The following is a 23,009-nucleotide window of genomic DNA, read 5'->3' on the forward strand; positions in this document are numbered from 1 at the left end:
ACTCAACTCTCTTAATAATAGGTAAGACAAGATCTATGTTTCATGACTCTTGAGTGTGCACTACTGCTTAAGAACACAAATGTCCTGCTGGATCATACAAGTGTCAACTTAGTTCAGCATTTGCTGCAAGAATCCCAGCAACTGACAGGGACTAAATGGTCCATCAGTGACTACAAAAAGCCTTCTGTCGATCTCTGTTGTAGAAGACAAGCTACTAAATCAGTGTTGTGTTTGCTGCATCAGCAGAGGTGAGCCTATCATGAGGCAGGTGCCTCAAGCATTGAGTTATTGGGATACTAGAAGGGATAAAGTGTCCCAGCGCCACCTTGCCTGGCTCCCACTGCCATGGGCACAGCTGCCTGGCAAAAAGCCACTTTGAGATAGGCTTCTTCACAAGCACTCCATGTCTGATTTGGCACACATCTACCTCCTCTGCCTCCTCCCTGTCATGCCAGTGGACAGCTGATTATGAGAAGGTGAAGACATGAAAAAGGAAGTGTAGAAAGGGCAGTAGAGTCCTAGAACATGCTAGAGCATCTACACTATTCTATTTTCCACATTTTCTCTTGCTTCTTACCAGCTGCCAAAGAGGAAGCAGACATGGGTGTGCACATATGCCTGAGTTCATGAGTAGTGCATGCCTGAGATTGAGGAGCAGCATTTGACAACCTGCCTTGCACATACTGAGCTCTTGGGCTGCCACTGAACATCTGAGTGCATGGCAGCACAAGAAGTGCAGGGCATGTCTTGTAAATGGATGTGTAGAGAATTGAAATGATTTGTGCAGAAGACAAATTATGTTCACCAATCCAATGTCTTCACAAGGGGCTTGGAGTTTTTTCTCTTCCTTTTTGAAGCTGCACTTCAGAACCAGCAGATAGGTGTGCTCTATAGCTCTGTTCTTAGTAATGGAGCAGTGTAAGGAAAATTCTTTTCAGGTTTATCACCTGAAAACCTCCCACGCATTTTGGTGGTGTTGGCAAGCAAGTTGTGCTAACTTGTGACAATGTTCTATTTTGGACCCCACCTAATTCACAGTATATTGTCACAAGTTAGCACAACTGCTGGGAATTTAACTCCCACAGCCTAGGATTACACCCAACTTGGTATCTTCTGAACTGGAAAAACACCAGTCTATAACAACCTGTGCCTTGAATGGGGAAGGACTTGGCTTGGAAGCTGAAACTCCTTGTGTTATTGGCTAGCATTTATTTATTGCATTTTTCTACTGCTTTTCTGCCTTGACAAAGACACCCAAAGCAGTTTACAATATTAAAAAACAAACCAAGAAGTCACATAAGATTTACATAGTATTGTTATTTCAGGCCATTGATGGTCTCTTTAAGAGCTGAGGACAAGAGCTCCCAGACCTGGGCTGGTCCTTTCTCCTTCCCCATCTGAAATCCAGATGCTGTCTTAAGATTTTTTTTAAATGCCATGAGTAATTTGAGAGATACAAGACATCCTATCCCTCCACCTTCATACCAGTATTTTGCACTGTGTACCAAAGCTTAGATTTCTAGAAACACTGATACACCTGTTCATCAGTCCTAAGTGTCATAGTGACATACACACTTTAATACAAGAGATCCTGAGCTAGCAGTAATTCCACCAGATCTCATCAGCCAATATACCCACATAAAATTTAAGTGTTACACACTGTCTTCTAAAATGCATGATTACTGAATTCTGCGTTCTGGCCTTTCTCACTGTGTGAGTTTTGCTGGTTCCTCAGTGCTGAGCAGAGAGACGGCTTTTCAGGAGGCTGCAGCGAAGAGGAGGGATCAGAAGAAAAATTGCTTGAGCTTGTGCCTTTGCACAAGCGCTGCTTTGAGTGCTGCTTCTGGCCCCCTATCAAATCCATAGCTGAACGGCAAGTTCGAAGGTAAGTCTTACAAGCTCTAAGAGGTACAATTGTTCTACCTCTGAACTACACCAGGTACTCAATACAATTAAAAACACAAGGTGCTAATCAGAACGAGCTCTCACCTATATTAACTATTTTCGTGTGTGTTATATCCTTAGGTTCACACATAATCAAGTTTTCCAGCCTAAAGCTGACTTTTAAATTTTATGTTTATTTAGACAAGCGTCTTTCTACTGGTGCAAAATTGCAATTTTAAGCGTTTTCTTCGTGATAGAAACCTCTGCTAGGAAAGTTGCTTGCGATAAATCATCTTCCGGGAAATCAAGCCTAATTCAACTCCGAACTTTGCCAGTTATCTCCTCTCCCCAAAACACAGGAGAAAAGACCAACTTATTTAACATTTTCAAAAAAAATGGCCGGGCAGATCAAGCGCCCAAGCATCCCGCTAAGTAGGCGGGTCACTATAGGGACGACCTGTACCCGTTCAAAAATTCTTCTCACATTAGCAGTGAGGACCCGGGCGTCACCCCGGATCGTTATTTTCCTTACTCATAAGTTTAAGGCATAAGGAGTATTAGCTCAAGAAGGGCACCTGGTTGGCTGCAGTCGCTTTCTACATTAGGGTGTACAACTAATGAAAAAGACGCAGGTTCTTACGAGTCCCAGAACACAATTTAGGATTTCCTGGCTGAGCTTGTAACACACTAAACAAAGACGAAAACGACCCTTAAGTGTATAGAAAACAGCGCCAGTGCCGCCCGTTCGACGCCTATGCAAATAAGCATTCTCGCCGCTAAGGATTATGGGACACTAGCCGCCGTGAAGTTCTCTAGTAGGGCGCGGGTGCTAGCCCAGCCTGATTGTTCGAGTCGCGAGATTCTTTGCAGTTGGGGAGGGTGTGTGTGTGTGTGAGTGAAGCGAGAGAGCGAGCGAGCAGTGCGAGACCGGAAGCAGTTCGGTCTCATGTCCGGGCTTCGGTCGCTGCCTGCGACTTATCTCCGGGCCTAGCGACAACATGGCGGACTTGTCTCTAGACGAGCTGATCAGGAAACGGGGAGTCAACGTGAATGCGAAGGGGAGGTAAGCTGAGCTGAGGAAAAGGGCCTGGTGTGCAGCGCACGCGGGAAGGGGGCTGTGTTCGCGAGCCTTCCCCCCCCTCCCCCCGGCATTAGTGCCCAGAGGCTGGATCCGGACTCTGTTCCGGGAGGTGCTCTCTGTTGGCCGAGAGTGGCATTCTGTGTATGCTGATTGGTTAGTCCTCTTGTCAGTCATAACCCACTGGAGCGTTCGGTTCTGTTGAGCCGTCCTGAGCTGCGAGGTGGCTTGCAGGAGAAACAGACAGTCACACGCTCGAAGGGAGGAAAGACGCACCATGTCACACGCACGAAGGGGGAAAGGGGCCCCTTAGTGTGCGCGCGCGTGTGAGTGGAGAAGTTGTGGCCCCCGCCCCGGAATAAGCCTGGCGGTGCTCTCTCGGGAGCACAGACAAGCGCAGCCCCTCTCTCGTTGCCCCCTCACCTGAAGGTCTCAGGACTAACCTCTCCTCTTGCCTCCTGCTCGTTATCCCTAAGCCTTGATACTGGCTCTTTGTCACCAGGGCTGGCTCAAAATGATTTGCCACTGTGCTGCGGGGTATGTTTTGGGATGCTAGGATGTGTCATTGGCACCCCTTGTGTACTTACCTTTTTTGGCATAATTCAACATTCTAGCCTATCCTTTCCAGACTCTCTACTTTTCGGCCTCTGAGCAGATGCCATTCCTTCTCTCCTTTTACACCTCCTTTTAGACCTTCTGTTCTGATCTGTTGTCAACTCTCCTTATTCCTCCTTCTCCTTAGGATAGTGTTTCCTTTTCCAGTTGCCAAAGGTGCCTCCTCTTTGTCTTAGTTCTACTCCAGGCCCTGCATTTTCAGGAAAATATTTCCTGAGCTATCCTTCACTTGCTGTTCAGCCACCACCCATATTCATCTTTGTTTTTTGTCAGACCCTTATCTCTCCCTTCACCCCGTGTCATTTCTCTAGCACTGATCGTAAGCTCTTAGGTCCGTACACTTGTTTAACTCTCCGCACCTTGTTGTCACTTTTAATCCATAATAGTTTAATAACAAAGTCCTACCAGAATCATTACTTCTGATTCTGGTCTTCTCTGGATGTTTGAACCAAAGAGCCCCAGAGATTTTATGCATATATCCTTGCTATCCATGATCTTTCTGTTATGATTTCTGTCATAAGAACATAAGAACAGCCCTGCTGGATCAGGCCCAAAGCCCATCTAGTCCAGCATCCTGTTTCGCACAGTGGCCCACCAGACGCCGCTGTCCTTGGCATCCTATAGATGCCACCATGCTGTTTAATAATTGTCATAAACAGTCTTTGGCCTGGGCATAACGTGGTTATCCATTTATCTTTTTTGCCGTCAAAGCTGTAGTTATTGTTATTTATCCCAGTCGAACAGAAGGAAATAGCTTGTAATCATGTACTAGATTTTAGATACTGTTGTTGTAATGAAAATGTGTGTCATGAAATTCTAGAACTGCGAGCATCCAGGGTACCTGTCCGGTCTCTCCTTGTAAGGCTCAGTGAAAAGAGGTTTTGCAGCCTCTCTGATCAATTGTCCTATTATAAGAGTGAGCCATTTCTGACAAGTCACATCCATTGTATCCTCTGCTGAATTTGATAATGCAGAAGTAAGTTAGATAGATAGATAGATAGATACTTTATTTACCGCCGATGGCCAAAACACAGAAATAAGTTAAATTTGCAATACTTGCCTTCAGTCCTTGTCTTCAGGAATGTTTTCCCATGGGCAATCAATTGATGGCACAGAGCAATAAGTCTCATGTCTGAGACGAACTTATTGTTATCTTTTGTTCATCTACCATGAAGATGAGGATTTCATATAATGTCTTTGCCAAATGCCAACATTAGATCATTTGCTGGCTGTACATGTCCCTCTTAAAAGCATTCAGAGAAGGGGAAACTCTTAATTTGATGAGGAAGCACATTCCAGAGTCCTGGGGCAACTCTAGAAAAGCCCCAGTTTCGAGTTTCCATCAATTGAGCTGGTGGCAACTGCAACCGGACCTTTTCAGGTGATCTTAATAGGTGGTGGGGTTGATGAAGAAGGCATTCTCTTAAATATGTATCTATCTTTGCTAAATGCCAGGATCTGTGATCTCAAGTGGCACCAATTAGATCTTTTGCTCTGTTTTTTAGCCAGGGCCCACCAATCTGAGTGAAATGGGTGAAGATAGAACCATGAGGGTCAGCCTCAGAGGCTGGAATGTGGCTGGAAATTAATTGCATATGGAATTAATTGCAAAATTAATTGCAGCTTACAAAAAGTATCTGCCACTAAATACCTGAATGCTTCTATAAAATCTAACTGATGTGCTGCTTGATGAGCTGATTAAATTTCAGGTAGAATTCTCAAATTCCCATAGATATCTTTTAATGCATAGTTTCCTGTCACTTTGGCACAATGCATTATGTGATATGCCTTTACAAGCACAGATCTGATGTAAAAATCTGAATTTCAAACTTTGGAAGCCATGAGGGACAAACCATTCCTGTTTCAACCTTGTTTCCTAGAATGACATGTGAGATTATTTTTGTTGGTTACTTATGTAATAACAGTTGGTGGCCACTTCACAGGTCTTAGTTTCTTTTCCTTTTCTGTCATCAATTCTGAGCTTTCTTCACATCTAGCAGGGCTATCCCCTGCATTTCAGATTGACGGATCTCTGAGTCTGGAACTCCTTGCATCTGTAATTTGAAATTGGCTTGCGTTCTCTCTCTTTCTGTCCTTCCTTTCCGTATTTTAACTTGTTGAAATGTTGGCATTTGTTTTGTTATCCACTTCTAACACCTTATATTTCTATTCCCCAGACTGAACACCAGACCAATATTTGGAGGTATGAGATCTCGAATTGGAGTCCAACAAACATTTCTAAGCAGACCAGCATCAAGTATTGGTTTCCAGCGGACATTTGATGCACGGCAAAAAATTGGCCTTACTGATGCACGACACAAAATTGGTGTGAAAGATGCCCGGGAAAAACTGCTTCAGAAAGATGCCAGATTCAAAATTAAAGGGAAAGTGCAAGATGCCCGAGAAATGCTGAATTCCCGAAAACAACAAAGTGTCGAGAAGGTGACTAAAGTTGTTGATGCCAGGGAGAAGATCAGCTTGAAAAGGAATGCTACTACTGCAGCTGTTGTTAACACTGCTGTAGAAACGGTGACCCCAGCCATGAAGATCACAAAAACAATTCAAGTAGGTCATAGTTACCAGCCCTGAAGTCCCCCCCTTGTCTGTTCGGCAGTTGCTCTCTGGAGTGGCAGCTGCTTGAGAATAGGTCCAGTGTATTTCATAAAAGAACAATATGGGGAAAGCAGTAATGCATTATAGTTAGGATAAAGAGAAATCCATTTTGGGGCTGGGCATTTTGATCATATCACACCAGTGCTTTGTCAGCTTTGCTGACTCCCAGTCCACTTCTGGGCTCAATTCAGTGCTAGTTTTAACCTTTAAAGTCCTAAATGGCTTGGGGTTAGGTTATCTGGGAGAGTGCCTTGTCCCACATGCCCCAACTTGGACCTTAAGATTTCTGGAGGCCCTACTTAGTGCCCCTGCCAAATGAGGTGAAGGCAAGGTTTACTATGGAGAGGGCCTTTTAGGTGGGGGCACCCGATCAATGAGATAGCTCCCCAGTTTGTTCTTTTCGACGCCAGGTTAAAACCTTTCTGTTCACTCAGACTTTTTAAAATTGATTTATAAAAAAAAGTTTTAAAACATTTTGTACTGTATTTTGTATTACCGTAATTTGTTTTGTGTTATGTGTTTTAATTGGATGTTTTTATTGTGTTGTGAACAGCTGAGAGAACAATTTGTTATGGGACGGCTAACAGATAAAGTTGTTGTTATGCATATGAGTTCTGGATTATTGCTTTGTTTTCTAATCTGCTATTATTAGTGAGTTGTAATCTGAGTAGTAAGATGATGAATATTTATATACCATTTTTCAACAAAAGTTCCCAAAATGGTTTACATAGAGAAACAAAAATAAAGATGGGACCCTGTCCCCCCAGGGCTCACAGTCAAAGCCCTTGGTAGTGTGTAGTGCCTACTAAGGCACTAAGTAGTGTGTAGAAATACTAATTATTTTTGCTAAGTACTAGTTCTGCATGATGAAACAGTGCAAGTGCTTGCACCATGAATATTCAGACAGATTGAACTTGTATCTCTAAGAGGTATGGTCTGTGTGAATTCCCTTGATTTCCCCCCCAGGATAAACTTGGGGATATTTTAACAATTATTTCACCACTGAACACCTTAGTAAAAATACCATTAAAACACTGAATAAAGTTGCTAGTAGTTTTCAGTAATTTGTTACTACTTTTATGTAAGAGCTTATATTTACATTATATACATGTATATTATACATGTATATATTATTGATGTATATTATACAATATATAATCTCTGGCAGATTTTTTTCTGTGGTGTAGGAGTGGGAAGGCTTGCATAGATTTCTGATTTACCTAGCACTTTGAGCTACTGAAACATTATTCTTTTCCTGGCTTTGATAGAGTACTTTGCCTATTCCTTCCCCTCATGTAAGTGAAATGTGGTGTGGAAGTGGAAGGGAGGGATGTTAAGTTACTCTCTGTCTCTTAAAGCAAGAATTGTATAATGTGAGATGACCCAGCACTGCTGCAGTAATGAAGTGCAGACTACACAACAATGCCTGCCACTGTTCACTAATTGCAGTGGCCTTTGGCTGGGAAGTATGGGAGTTGTAGTCAACATCTGGGAATCCCTGTTAGAAGGAACACTGATTCCTGCATGAGTTATCAATCTGTCTTTTGGATTGCAAAGCTTTGTTGCACATCTGATCACAGCTTTCCCACAGTGAACTCTACATGTAGGGTTAGTTGTGCATTGGCATGAGGCCCGTGTGGTGGTCAATATACAGGCTACTTGTGTAGTTTGTGTGTGTACATATCTTAAGACGACAATTACTTGGCATCACATCCTGCCCTCCAGTTCCTTTGCTATATGTATATGCCATCATATCTGCCAGTGGTTCCTGCTAAGCATGCAGTAACTCCATTGGTGTTTTTGTGGGCAATGAGGAAAAGATGCAAGGCTAAAGGAAAGAAAGTTTAGTTGACAGACTAGAAAGTAATGATAAACACTCCCAAGCTGTCAGATGCTGAAGTTTTTTTAAGAACATATTGTTCCTGAAAGGATGATTAACAACCACCATTTGCTTTTATGGCCTTTATATAAATACATAAATTTATTAAGATATTACTTACTCTAAAGACTTTCTTTGCAGTGAGAAAGTACAGTGCTGTTTTAGGAGTGACCTAGTCTGGTCTCACAAATAAACCAAGACTGAACCCAACTGTCTTGAGTAAAGAAGTGAACCAAAGCTCAGGTTAGTGACCCTACAGAAAAGGGAAGCTACTGTGTCAAAGCCAATTAAAAATGATGGAATTAGGGCATGCTTAAAAGTGAAGAATATGACTCTGAAGAGGGCTGTTGCAATCATGCTTTTCCATTCTACTTGCACAAAGTGATCTGCTGAATAGTTGGAAAGTCTGGTTATGCTATTTTTCACTACGTTCTATTAAAATAAATGTTCATCCTGCCAGTAAATGTTGCAAAGATTAGAAAGAGCTGTCAAATATTATGGCTTGCAGAGCTCAAAAGTTTGGTAAATGGTAAAAAGAAAAAAGGTCTGTTTGTAACCAGGGGCATTGAAGAAGGGCAACTCACTTCTTCATATCCTTCCATAAATTAAGAACAGGAAGTGGTGCACTGGTGTTAATGGTGGGTTTCCCCCCCCCTCTCTCCCCCCTTCACAGCAGAAGGCTGCAACTCCATCACACTCTCACCCTGCAGGTATGAAGATCAACGTTGTGAACAATCACACACACAAACAGGTGCGTGACTTAGTAGGAAAGTAGGAAATGCTGTAAAACACTTGTAGGGCTTTGACTGTAACTTGTGCTTGTTTTAGAAGATTGGCATTAGATATGATTTGCAACTTCTACTTGACTCGTAAATTATAACATGTTTGTTACTCAGTTTGTGGGCTGAGAGTGTCATCTGCATCCATTTTGTTGCCAGCAGTTGTGCAGTATTCACCTCTCAGGTGGCCATATATAGAATATCTCACAATGACAAATCATAGAAACCATATTGGTTGACATGAGGAAAAACTGCTCAAAAGTACTTCTCCATTTTCCTCATATCAGCCATTGTTAAGAGCCTTTAGAACAGGCCTGCTCAACTTTGGCAGCTGTTTTTGGACTACAACTCCCATAACCCCCAGCCACAGTGGTCAATAGTCAGGGATTATGGGAGTTGTAGGCCAACATCTGCAGGAAGGCTAAAGTTGAGCAGGCCTGCTTTAGAACCTTCCCCAATGGTTCTGTACTCCCCATCCTGTTTACTTGTGTGTTGTTCTCCTCAACCTCTGACCTCTCTGCCTGCCTTACATATTTGGAACCCTTGGCTGATCTTCTGTAATATCACAGTGGACCTGGGCAGACAAGATGTCACATCTGCTCTAGCTTAGCTGCTTTGAAGTTACAGCTTGGTCTGATGTCCAGATTCATTCTAGTTAAGTGCTGAGAGGTTTTGGAGACATACAATTCAAATACTAAAACCAGTGAGCAACTTTTGTTAAAATATTAATATTACCCACATGTCATGAGCTTCTACAGAATAGTGCTGAGTGTAAATGCACTGAGCAGTTTTGAAGTACAGATTTTGATAGGTAAGTCCCTGTATATTTTCATGTTTAAGCATTGTTTAAAGATGAAGCAAATGTCTATTCGAATAGCTACGTGCATGCCTGTTTCATTGCTGAGACATATTCAGAAAATCCATTTGGTCAGTGAGTGTCACACCAGTGAAATTGATGTGCTTATAACTGTTCTTAAGGGTATAAATAGATGAATGGAAGCCACTTAACAGCTTACCTTGCTTCTTCAGAATGTCCATTTCACTCTTGGAGAACCAGAAATGTCAAGTCACTCATATTTATATGTCATTTATTTGTTTCCTCTCTCTCTCTTTTTAGTGCCTGTATGATGTGGAAGATGATGATGAAACTGCATCTCCCCTTCCGAGCAAACAGATGAAAATCACCACCACAAACAGCTTTCTGCACAGTGCGGTAAGAGTCTGCCTTGTTAGTTTGCCCACCCCCTCTAACCTGGTATTCACATGTAGACAGACCTGCTCTATGCTCACGCTGGATGACCATATTGGTTCTGGCTTTATGGGCCTTGTATTCTTTTTCAAGTTTGTAAGTATTCTGGCCCCTCCCTATTCCATTATAATTATGCTTGCAGCAACTGCCTCTTCCAGCTGCCTCTTCCAACGTCTTGTTGTACTTATGTGTACCTGTTCCAGACAGAGTAGCAACAGCTTGCACTGCTGGCAAACAATGCAATCTCTGCTCTTCAGATGTGCAATTTACTTTTCTTCTCATTGCATTGGGAAGCCTGTAACTGAAACTATTTTTGGTCCTACTGATTCTATGCTGTTGTCCAAAATTATTCTGGCTATAGAGCAGCAGGTACCAGCCTTCTGATCCAGAATGGAGAAAAAGTGGAAAGGAGACTAGAAAGTCAGACCTCCCACCATAGTGTAGCCTAGCCCACTTGTCTCTTATGTCAGCAGTGAACCTGTAGCACCATACTTCTGAGGACATCATTAATTGAAGATGATGTAGAATTTGTTCTCATGATTTGTGGCCATGAAAGGCTACCTTGTTGAAGGAGTTGTTTTGCAAGACTAGTAACTACCATATTGGATCATAACATCTTCTCTCCAGCAATACCAAGTGCAAGGTACTTTGAAGGACAGTTGTGAAATGAAGTGTCCTAGATTGTTAGTTTACTTTCACTTTCAGCACTGACAGGTTCAAAAATAATTCTTAACTGAATCCATTTATAATACTTATCTTGATAGTATCCTAAGGCAAGGAGTTCTGTAGACTAAATATCTTGTCTCTACTTTATGAAACTAAGAAAGAACCCATCTGCCTACTTTCCTTTCACTTTCTCTACAACTGGGCTAAATTTGGTTCAAATCGAGACCCACAAGTTAGATCTCTTGCACCTCAAATGTTCATGCATCTACCATTTTGGATCAGGGTGGATGACATCATTACAAACTACACCATTGAGGTATCCGTGTAAGTCACTCACTCAACTACCTCATTTGGTTCAAATTGGTTACAGTCCACAAGTTAGTGCACTTGCGCCTCAAAAGTTTATGAATCCGCCATTTTGAATCAGGGTGAATTACACCATCACAAACTATGCCATTTTGGCATCCCTATGTGTCCCTACAGCTGAAACAAATTTGGTTCAAATCGGTTAGGTGGTTCACAAGTTAGCCCTCTTGTACTTCAAAATTTATGTGCCCACCATCTTGAATTGGGGTGGATGACAACAACAACAAATATTTATATACTGCTTCTCAACAAAAGTTTCCAAAGTGGTTTACATAGAGAAATAATAAATAAATAAGGTGGATCCCTGTCCCCAAAGGGCTCACAATCTAAAAGAAATGTAAGACACCAGCAACAGTCACTGGAGGTGGATAGGGCCAATTACTCCCCGCCTGCTAAATAAAGAGAACCACCACGTTAAAAAGGTGCCTCTTTGCCCAGTTAGCAGGGGTAATGACATCATCACAAACTACACAGTTGAGGTGTACCTACAGCTGTAACAAATTTAGTTCAAATTGGCTAAGCAGTTAACAAGTTAGCCCACTTGTGCCTCAAAAGTTTACATGTCCGTCATCTTGAATCAGGGTTGATGAGATCATTGCACACTACGCCATTGAGGTGTCCCTGCATGTCACTCACTACAACTGTACCTAATTTGGTTCAAATCAGTTAGACAGTCCACAAGTTAGCCCACTTGCACCTCAGACATTCATGCATCCGCCATCTTGGCTGGAGTAGATGACATCATCACACACTATGCCATTGAGATTTCCCCATGTGCCCCTACAGCTGTAGCCTAGTAAATTTGGTTCAAATCAGTTAGGCGGTTCACAAGTTAGCCCACTTGCACCTCAAAAGTTTACACATCCATCATCTTGAATCAGGGTTGATGACATCATCACAAACTATGCCGTTGAGAAGTCCCTGTGTGTACCTACAACTGTACCTGATTTGGTTCATATTGGTTCATGCGTTGTGAAGTTGATCGGGGGGACAGACACACAGAATGCCGGGTGATCTCATAAGCCTACTGGAAAGTAGGCTAAAAATGCTAAAGAAGACTTTGACCATGTAATTTGTGGTCTAGTTGATCATGTGCTCCTTACTCCTTTCCTAAGCTAGAGGGCCCATGTTTGAAGACCACAGCCAGCTTACTCTGCTGGAACAGTGCCATTGAGCATAAAATGATTACTCTGACAGAAATAGGCTGTGAGTTATAGCCTAAGTCTGTCACCTGCACCGCAGTTGTTTCATACTCTTGAATATCTTTGTTCACCTTTGTGTTCACATTTCAGACCTTTGAATGGTCAACCAGAGTGACATGCAGCAGTACAGAATGGGTTATGCTGTGACATTCTAATGTATGGAGACATTCTCAGAGAAGCAAACAGAGATGACATTTTCAGCATATTATCGAACATGTTTCCTACATGGTAGAAGCCAGCTTAGAACTGTTTCTGCCATTTCTGGAAGATCCTTTTGTATGCTATGACCTTTTTAATGCTTCTTGTGGAAGCATTGTGTGTTTGCTACCTCACAGTATAGCCTCTCTTTTCAGACTGTTAATAAAAGTTTTGTTAAAAGTCTCAGTACAGGTCCTTAGGATAGCTACCTGTTTACCCTGATCCTAAAATTGACAGGAACCCTGTAGCTTTGCTTGCATGAAGTCTACCAGTGCAGGTGTTTCCTATACTTATTTTTGTCATTTATACCTCTTTTCAGACTAACCACTCAGAGTGCTTTGTGTGAAAGCATCAATAAAGAGCTATACAAACAGCAGTTTGTTTATATCTTTACATATGCTGTTTAGGCTTTGTCTTCAGTGTAAGATGGCTCTTAGGTAAGAGATAAATACCCACTCACCAGAGCCCTTCTCATCCACTCCCTATTTATTTTATTTATTTATTTACTACATTTTTATACCGCCTTTCTGCCTTTACAAAGGCACCCAAAGCGGTTTACACATAGAAACATACAAAGATACATAGATACATAACCTGGCGCCTAGCATGGAATTCACTATCCTGATAATCTCAGCTTCCATCTTGCCAGATCCAAGAATGGGCCATAATTACATCCCTCATCCTGCACTTCCTTTCCCCTTGGGCTATTTTTCTCCCAACCCCAAGACAACTGGCTGCACACATTTGCACTTTCACACAATGCAACATTAACAGAGCTCTTATCTCACACAGCCTTCATAACGTTGTCCTTGGGCTGTGTTGTAGAAACTGGATTGTGACTCTTTCCTTTCTCTATAAGGGAAGAAAAAACACTCTGCTCCTGTGACCCTGAGTTTGCTTATTTCTTTGTCTTTTTATTTTATTTATTTATTTATTTATTTATTTAGAAATATTTATCCCCCGCCCCTCCAGTGCAATACTTCTCGGGGCAGCTCACAACAATAAGATAGACACAGATACAAGTAATAAAATTAGGGTTTTTTTTAAAAGTCAGATTAAAAACAATTATTAGGTTCAAATTAAAACTGAAAATTATAAGAAGCTAATGAAGCTAAAGAACCTACCAGATATAACAAAATAATAATGTTATTAAAAAGCCTCTTTAAAAAGGTGTGTTTTTAAATGTTTTTTAAAAACACTGAGGGAGGGAGCATGGCAAAGCTCTTCAGGGAGGGCGTACCAAAGCCAAGGGGCCACAACCGAAAAGGCCCTGTCTCTAGTCCTCGCCAACTGGATCTCTGTTAGTGGCGGGGTCATGAGCAAGGCCTGGGATGATGATCGGAGGGCCCTGGCAGATTCATATGGGCGAATGCGATCCGACAGGTACCCTGGCCCCAAGCCGTGTAGGGCTTTAAAGGTCAATACCAACACCTTGAATCTAGCCCAGAAGTGGACTGGTAGCCAATGAAGCTGACGCAGGATGGATGTAATACTCGTGAAGCAACTCTCACCCACGAGCATCCTTGCTGCAGCATTCTGAACCAGCTGAAGCTTCCGAACAGTCTTCAAGGGCAGCCCCACATAGAGCGCATTGCAGTAGTCCAATCTGGATGTTACCAACGCATGAGTGACTGAGGTCAGGTCTGACTTCTCCAAGTAGGGTCGCAGCTGGTGTACCAGCCATAGTTGGTAAAAGGTGCTTCTGCACACCGTCACCACCTGCGCCTACAAGGACAGCGTTGGGTCTAGAAGCACCCCCAGGCTGCGGACTTTGTCTTTCAGGGGGAGCGTGACCCCTTCCAAGACCAGATTTACCTCATTACTCGGATGATAAGTTCTACCAACCCAGAGCACTTCCGTCTTATCTGGATTGAGTTTCAGCTTGTTTGCCCCCGGTTGAACAACCTCCAAGCCCCATTTCAAGAGTATCCACTGTCTCCCTGGTGTCTGCTGACTTAAAAGATAGATAGAGCTGGGTGTCATCAGCATATTGATTGGCACTGCAGCCTACACCTACGGATGACCTCTCCCAGGGTCTTCATGTAAATGTTAAACAGCATGGGGGACAGAATAGTTCCTTGTGACACCCCAAAGGCCCAAGGGGTGGAGCAGGCATCCCCCAGCACCACCTTCTGAGTACGACCCCCTCGGTAGGAACAGAGCCACCGTATAACCATGCCCCCAAGTCCCAACCCAGAGAGATGTCCCAGAAGGATACCATGGTCGATGTTATCTAAAGCCACTAAGAGGTCCAGGAGGATCAACAGAGTCACATTTCCTCTATCTATCTCCTGGTGTAGGTCATCCACCAGGGCAACCAAGGCAGTTTCAGTCCCATAACCAGGTCAGAAGCCAGACTGGAAAGGATCTAAGTAATCAGATTAATCCAGGGCTGCCTGGAGCTGAGACGCCACAACGCTCTCCAACACCTTGCCCAAGAAGGGGAGGTTTGAAACTGGTCGAAAATTATTTAAGTCATCTGGTTCCATTGAGGGCTTTTTAAGGAGCGGCCTGTCTCCTTCAGGCAAGTGGAGACCACCCCTTGCTCTAAAGAGGCATTCACCACCCTTGCCACCCACAGACCCAGTCTCTCCCTACAAGCTTTCACCAACCATGAAGGGCACGGATCGAGGACACACGTGGTAGGCCTCAACCTTCCAAGTAGCCTGTCCACCACCTCAGGCAACACAGTCTGAAAACCATCCAGTATAACAAGACCAAACGTTGCGTTGGCAACATCCAGTTCCAGATGTTTGTGCACCGCCCCAAACTTCCATCTCTGGGTGGTTTACATTAGGGAGTTAAGTACGATGGAATTCATTGGGATTCAAATATGCATCAGAATGTCCTGCACCTTTGGAGCCTCAACAGATCAGCATTCTGAAAACTGCAGGTGAGGCTTTCCCTTTTCCAGCTTTACTGGAAATGGGGCAGCCCTATAAGCAGCTTTCAGAATGTTGCTCAGTTGGGATTTCCAAGTTAGTGCTTTCTCTTTCTTCCTACCAAAAAGGTGAGAGCAGTCCCTCAGCCTCCCAAACACAACTGTGTTTAACACAGGGACAGCATCACAGAGACAGTGAGAGATAAGAGCTCCATTAGCATCAGACTGTGCAAAGGAACATGGAAGTAATGTTTGCTGTCCCTTGCATGGGGCTGATCCCAGCTTCTTTTCAGAATGCTGTCCCTTCCTCTGCCCACATCTTCCCGCAAATCCTGAAATCTTCCACCAAAACTGTCTCTCTACCCCTTTCAGGATGATTTTCTCCTGCCCATTCTTGAGTAGTCAGGAAGCTCTTCAAGGCTAGAAGGGAGAATGATAAGGATGTGCACGGAACCGGTTCGGAGACCGAAACGGCTCGACAGGCTGGTGGTTCCACCAGTTCAGTGGTGGGTGGTGTCTAACTTTAAGGGCGGGGGAGGGTGTGTTTCCCCCGCCAGCACTCAGTTTTCCAAAAGTCCAAAACTTACACGCAGGCATGCTCACCACTTCCAGTCACATCTGGACAACGGGGCGGCAGGGAGGTACGCTGCTGCCTCGAAGTACTTTTGGAAAACTGAGCACTGGCGGGGGGAACGCAGCAGGGTAGTGGTGGTAAGTGCACCTTCCCCCACCCTTAAAGTTAGACACCCTCTGCCGGTTCCATGCACATCCCTAGAGAATGAGGGCTAGCCTGCTCACTTAGGGGCAGTTGTGTGCCACAGATGGGCTATTTGCAAACCTGCCTTTAACTATTGGTTTATGAACAAGCAACCCTAATGCTGCAGCACCTTCTTCCCTTTTTCTGTCTTTTTTAGAATCAAAATAACTCCCACCACCCCCACCCCCAAGCTGATTACTTAGAACTATGTGCTTGTTGACAGCCTCAAAGGAATCTGTATGTAGATACAAGTCATGATTAGTTAAAGGTTTTTTCAAGTCTTTTTCAATATAGCCATATACTACTTCAGTTGGATAGCCTTGAATTTGAGCTTCCAGGCTTGCAACTTCCAGGCTTACTTCTAAAACATTTTTATAAGCTATGATTGTTCTCCATTGTACCTATTACAAATAATTCAGGTGCTGGTTGTTATCCCAACACCTTAAGACAGTTCCTACTTGCAGTTTAAATGGAATGATATTCTTTCTAATCGACTTAAGCTCTTTAATGGCCTTTTGATTTCCTGATATGTCTCTTTCCCCCTCAAATATATATAGTTATAAAAATCAAACAGTAAGAGGTTTTTTGTTTGGTTTTTTGGGGTCTTGGTCCACAATTTTTTTTGCTGCTTTCTTATAGAATTATGTTTTACTTGTTTACATTACTAACAAGTAATGTTCCTTGTTTCCATTCAGCTTCTACTTTTGAAGCTGTTGATTTGCTTTTAATTGTTTTCATATCGTGCTTCAACCACTTTGAGCCTCCTGTGTCTGTTTTCCTCCCTTTATATACAGTGTATTCTCAACTTCCATATTTTAAGTAATTCAATATACCATGAAAACCTTTCGCCTTTATAATAACTGCTTACATTTTATTTTTTATTCTTATTTACATTTTCATCCTGCTCTTGTCCAGGGAGCCCAGAGCAGTGTACATGGTTGTGTTTATTCTCTCAAAACCCTGTGAGGTTGGTTAGGCTGAGACTCAAACCTGGTGACTCTGTAGTTCTACTTCTTGAAATTGCTACCAGTTGAACGCTATCCTCTGCTATCAGGATGTTGAATTTGGTTGTATCCAAAGTGAGCATCCTGAATTTGGATGCAACAGGATGCAACCTCTTGCATGGCACTGTTGCAAAATGGTTCCTTCAGACTATTTATCAGGGGTCAGCAACCTTTTTAAACCAAAGAGCCAAACTACATCAACATTCAGATAAAATAGTCAAAAAAGAGCCAATTAAAAAGGCCCATTTGTGTGAATAAAATATGCAACTTAATATTATTGATAATTGACATGAGGATTAATAATAGTATATGCATTTGTACTTTGCTGTTCTAAAATGGGCCAGAAGCTTTTGCTGGAGATGCTGTACTCCACTGTATCCCCACTCTGGGGACAAAAGTTCTGCTCCATTCTAACTTTTAAAATGTTAGAACTTAATAAGGAATAATGCTGTCATTCTGCAAATATGAAATGATTCCATTCTCAAAATGCTGTGAACATGCAAGTATTTCTGACCCAGATTTCAGTTATTCTGCTTAAGCAACTGCTAAAAAAGAGTCTTCTGATGCATCCTTGAATGCTTTAACTGACTACTGCTGTTAGGGGATGAACAGCTGCAAGTCTTTCTCTCATCACATTGGCTTTGTGGTTAAATATCTTTCTGGAATGGGATATTGTGGTGATTGGTCATGACTGCTGGTTGTGGCACTTAAAACATCTAGCGTTTTTCCCCTCCTCAATTTCTGTAGGCTGGGCTAAGTGGCAATAAGTTCTCTCTATCCAAAACTGTTCCCCTCACAAAAGTGGTCCAAAATGATGCCTATACAGCACCCCCAGCTCCACCTTCCCCCATCCGGACAAAGGCCCTGACAAACATGTCCCGGACCTTGGTGACCAAGGAAGAACCTCCTAAAGAGCCAGCACCAGTTGAGGTGAGTAAAGGATATAAAAGAAGTTCTTTCTGTGGCAGCTACAGAGACCTACTCTTATTTTTAAGTACACTTTCCCTTCTCCCCCCAAAAACCCACATGCATCCTGTCTCAATATAAATGGATAGACAAATTTATTTTCTTTTTTCCAAGACTGAAGAGTAGAATCAGTTGTGTGAATGCCAATGGTAACTTGAGCAATTAATAGTTGTAGTAGAAGAGTTAGAGTCCTAATTCTTGTTGGGTAGAACTGATTGTCATATCTGATAATCTGATTAAATAATCGGAGATTAATAGAGATCTTTCAAAACAATAGAAACTACCTGTTTTAGACTTTGCTGTATTTTCCTCTTCCCCAAAGACCTATTTATTCCAATCTGTTTTTCTTCCCTTATCTGTCATCTCCCTAATTATTCTGAGTATGACCTATTTGTTTCTTGGCAGCTGGCCTTCAGCCCGTTAGAAGGTACCAAGATGACTGTGAATAATTTGCACCCTCGAGTCACAGAGGAAGACATTGTTGTGAGTTTGCATGTTGTTGGGATCTGAGACTATCCATGTGTCTTTTTTTTTTTTTTAAACCATGGGATGTGTGCTTTCTCTAGAGAATCTCAGCTGATGTTAGTACAAAGCCATTCAGGACTCCCAAATCTCTTCAGATGAATGTGTAACTTCTTCTGTTTAGAGAGCAGTGCACTTGGTCCAAAGAGAGCCTAGTCCATGACCCTCAACCACTCCATTACAGTAAGGCCTTGAAGACTTCAGATTTTTCTAGGCTTCACCAGCAGGAACATTCCTAAAGTTTCTGGAATACTCTGACAATGCTTTGACAGTGGCCTTGTTGTCACCCATGTTCTCTCTTCCCATGCCACTTCCTTCTAAAAGGTGGAAAAACAGTTGGGGAATATAACTTGGTTATTTTGGATCTTCAGTTGTTCCAGATCTGGTTTACTGAGAATATATGTGATGATAGGAATGTAAGAACTTCTCTACACACTGTAACTTATGGTGTTACGTACATTATAAGTGTATTTCATAATTCCACAAGTTATAGGTTACTTACGGAATTCACAGCTATAAGATATGGGGATGACACTAATTAATGTGGCTTTTAAAGTGTTAGAGGCATTCCTAAGGATGGATTCTATCCGCTATAGATAGCCAAGTGGAATTTGCATGTTCAGAGGCAGTTTATATCTGATTACTAGGTGATAAATGAAGGAAAACCAGCACCTTCATGCACTGCTTGTGAACTGAGTACCTAGAGCAAAGCTGCACAGTTTTGGCCCTCCTGAAGATACTGGACTACAACTCCTATCATCCCTTACTATTGGACATGGGGATGATGGGAATTGTAGTCCAAAAACAACTGGAAGGCCAAAGTTATGCAGTCAATGTGTGACCTAGAGACATCTGAGTGACTGCTGTTGGAAACAGAATGCTAGGAGTTTTCCCTAGTGTGATGGCTCAGATATAATGGTTGACTGCAGCAGCTTTGACTTTTCTATACTAACTGACTACCTGTTATTGTCCTAATAGGTGCTATACAAATAGCACACACCTCCTAAGATGTGCTAGATTTAAATACTTCCACATGTTGTGATATTCAAAACTGTAACATTAGAGCCCTCTAATCAAATGTTACTGTACTTTGCTCTTTCTCCAGGAGTTGTTCTGTGTGTGCGGGGCCCTGAAGCGAGCCCGTCTAGTACACCCTGGAATGGCTGAAGTGGTGTTTGTGAAAAAGGAAGATGCCATCACAGCATATAAGAAATACAACAACAGGTGCTTGGATGGTAAGTATGAGTCTTGTGCAGAAGGCAGAGGCTTTTTGCTTCACCAGAGATGATGGATGGTGCTGAAGATGTAGGAAGACAGAAAAAAGAATGTTATGACTGCTACAAAGGACAGAGCAATTCTCAGTGGCCCTTGCTGTATCAGGGGCTCAATGTGCAGCCAGAAAATCTGCACAGATTGCAAAGAGACAGACATGTATATTGATATGGGATCTGGATTGAGATCTGTCGAGATCCATAAGTATGGTTTCTGCGTCTGTTCAGGAACCACGCAATAGCAATGCCGCAGTTTGTTGAGGCATCCAAGCCCTGCCTTCACACTTGCAGCATGCTGTTTAAAGGCGGGCTGGGCGCCATATTCCTCAGTTCTTGGACGGATGGATATTCAGTTTTTTGACCCGTTTCTAGCTGATGGACTACGTTTGGTGAAATATTGGACTGGCTTTGGCTGATGGATGATGACTGGCACCTGACCCCGAAATGGACCTGACTACGTTCCCTCGAATTGTGGAATGGCTGGGAAGAAGAAAAAATCCTTTAAGAAGTGTGAGGGCTGTCAAGCTAAACTCCCCTCCAAGGACCTTCATGATTTGTGCCTCATTTGCTTGGGTGAGGAGCACAACATGTCCTTGTGCAAGATCTGTCTGTCTTTTTCTAAGCAGACTCGCAAAAATCAGGTGCTTTGTCTTCGTGCCGCCATTTATGACGGAAGTCTTGAGCCCTTCGATGCCTGGTGAACCATGCCCGTGTGCCCCGTCTTCTCCGCTCGGATCTGCTTCGGAACATTATGGGTCCTCTGATTTTGAATCTGATCCAGAGGATGCAGACAGCTTAGTGGATCCCCCCACTGATGTGCCTCCAACCCCTTATGTAGCTCCAGATGAAGAAATGAAGGCCTATCATAAACATGTGCGGGCCATGGCAGAAGCACTGGGTTTGGACTTGAAATTGGAATTGTCAACAATAGACGACCCAGTATACAATTTCATGTCCAAATCGCAGGCCACTTAGCCTGTGGTCTTGTCCGTGCTCCTGGCGATCACCAGAGCGGCAAAATGTGCCTGGGGAGTGCTTCATACATCTACTTCCACGTCCAAAAGACACGAGAGCATATATCACAGGAGAAAGGAAACACGTACCTTCTAAAAGACCCAGCTCCTAATTCCCTTGTGATTGATTATGCCACCTCTTCAAAAACGGGAAGGCGCCACACCACACCATCTGATAAAGAGGGAAGAAAATTGGACTTATTAGGCAGAAAGGTTTACTCCACCTCATGCCTGTCGATTAGTGGCAAATTACTCGGCATGTACGGCCAAGTACAACCATGGCCTATCGGAATCTCTTCAGGGTGACTTGAACACCTCATCCCCTGAAGATTTTAAGAAGTTCCAGCAAACCCTGGATAAATCGGCTGCCTTAACCAGATAGCAGTTAAGTATTGCTAAGGATCTCGCAGAGTTAGAATCTCGTTCTCTGACCGCTACTGTGGCTTTGCGGAGATACGTGTGGTTGAGATCAACAAACCTTCAGAGTGACATGACGGAGAAATTTGAAGGTCTGGCCTTTGACAGAACTGGCCTTTTCAGTGAGTCCATGGATGCCACCATGGAACAACTTTAAGAAGTTCACAGCAAAAACGTTTACTTTGGCTGCTTCTACCTCCACATACACTCTGAGGTACCATTCCTGTTACAGCAAACAGAGGCAGCAAGATCACTGCAACTACAGGAGGCAGTATAACCCTTACAATAAACTCCCTTATTAAGGTAAGGCCAAGACCACTCAGTCCCACCGTACCAAACAACCGGAATTGCAGAAGCATCTTTGAGGTTCGGGAGTGCCCACCAATACTGGACTTCCCCCCAATTCTGCCTGCAGGGATCTTAACATCTTGGAAAGCGAATACTATCACCAACCCAGCATTGCCACGCAGTTCCATCAAGCTGACATGCCATGCCCCTGCATGGCATCATATAACATCGGCCCGCTGGGTCCTGAAGATCATATCCTCAGGATACGCCATAGAATTCAAGACGATCTCTCACTTTATGGGAGTGAGGTTCACTCTGCCATCCTTAGCCTTACAGGAGGAGGTGGAGGAACTGTTGGGGAAGGGTGCAGTCACCCCGGTGCCGTGTACGCTCAGGCAGGAAGGGTTCTACTGCTACTTTCAGATCCCAAAGCAGGATGGAGGCATCTGCTCCATCCTTTGCTGGTCAATGACCGAATAAACTTCTATCTATCGATCATGGACTTATACCATCTAAACAAACTCATCCATATCAAGAAATTTCATATGATGGCGTTGCAGGAGATACTACCACTTCACCAAGAGAAGTGGCTTGCAACGCTGGATTTGAAAAACGCCTGCTTTCGTATCAACATAAGAGAATATCACAGGTACTACCTAAGTTTCATGGTAGGCCATCAAGTGTACCAATACAATGCTTTACCCTTCGGACTTTCCACCACCCAAGGGTTTTTACCAAATGTATGGCAGTAGTGATTTCCCATCTGAGGACAAAAGGTGTTGCTATTTACCCATACTCGGACGACCGGCTTCTGACATCCATGGACTGAGAAGAGTTACTTTCTCAGATCCAATATGTTCTGACTCTCCTCCAAGACCTGGGAATCCAAGTCAATTGGGAAAAGTCCCACCTGGACCCATGCTCGTGATCACCTATATAGGGGCAGTGTTGAACACGATAACCCGAAGAGCATACTTACCAGAAAAAAGGTACAACTGCATCAGGGATCTTGTGCAGGTCTTCCAACAACATCCCATACAGTCAGCTCAGCTGATACAGCAACTGCTCGGCCTTATGGCATCCTGCAATACAGTGCTACATTACACACGTCTGAAAATGAGAAAGCTGTGGTTTCTGTCAGTTTCCCATCTCAACAGAGACAGTCAGCGGAAACATCTGGAGCTGCCACCACAAATTCTACAATCACTGTCATGGTGGTCAGACAGCCAGAATCTCCCAGAGGGAGTCCCATTCCAGACACCATCTCCATCAATTTGGCTGACGACGGATGCATCACTGCTAGGGTGGGGTGCCTATTGTGAAGGTCATCAGATACAAGGCAAATGGACCTCGCACCAGGC

The 23,009-nt window shown here is 43.3% G+C and overlaps 1 protein-coding gene and 1 non-coding gene across 5 annotated transcripts in view; one reads left to right on the top strand and one right to left on the bottom strand.

Moving 5' to 3' along the window:
- Positions 1-2,284: 2,284 nt before the first annotated feature.
- LOC128328641 (U12 minor spliceosomal RNA) lies at positions 2,285-2,433 on the bottom strand. Its single transcript, XR_008309352.1, has one exon. It is a non-coding gene; the product is annotated as a U12 minor spliceosomal RNA (small nuclear RNA).
- Positions 2,434-2,663: 230 nt separating this feature from the next.
- POLDIP3 (DNA polymerase delta interacting protein 3) overlaps positions 2,664-23,009 on the top strand; it is a 32,654-nt gene continuing 12,308 nt past the window's right edge. Inside the window, exons 1-7 of one of the 4 annotated variants that reach the window (XM_053258499.1) lie at positions 2,664-2,947; positions 5,755-6,142; positions 8,743-8,820; positions 9,966-10,061; positions 17,919-18,101; positions 18,543-18,620; positions 19,765-19,894. In XM_053258499.1, coding sequence (XP_053114474.1) covers positions 2,883-2,947; positions 5,755-6,142; positions 8,743-8,820; positions 9,966-10,061; positions 17,919-18,101; positions 18,543-18,620; positions 19,765-19,894 — 1,018 coding nt within the window. In that variant the 5' untranslated portion in view covers positions 2,664-2,882. Of the gene's footprint in view, positions 2,948-3,313; positions 3,500-5,754; positions 6,143-8,742; positions 8,821-9,965; positions 10,062-17,918; positions 18,102-18,542; positions 18,621-19,764; positions 19,895-23,009 lie in introns of those variants that run through there. The other 3 variants (XM_053258500.1, XM_053258501.1, XM_053258502.1) reach the window with 3 other exon arrangements.

The sequence above is a fragment of the Hemicordylus capensis genome, chromosome 5, assembly GCF_027244095.1.
Source record: "Hemicordylus capensis ecotype Gifberg chromosome 5, rHemCap1.1.pri, whole genome shotgun sequence".
NCBI classification, from domain to species: Eukaryota; Metazoa; Chordata; class Lepidosauria; order Squamata; family Cordylidae; genus Hemicordylus; species Hemicordylus capensis.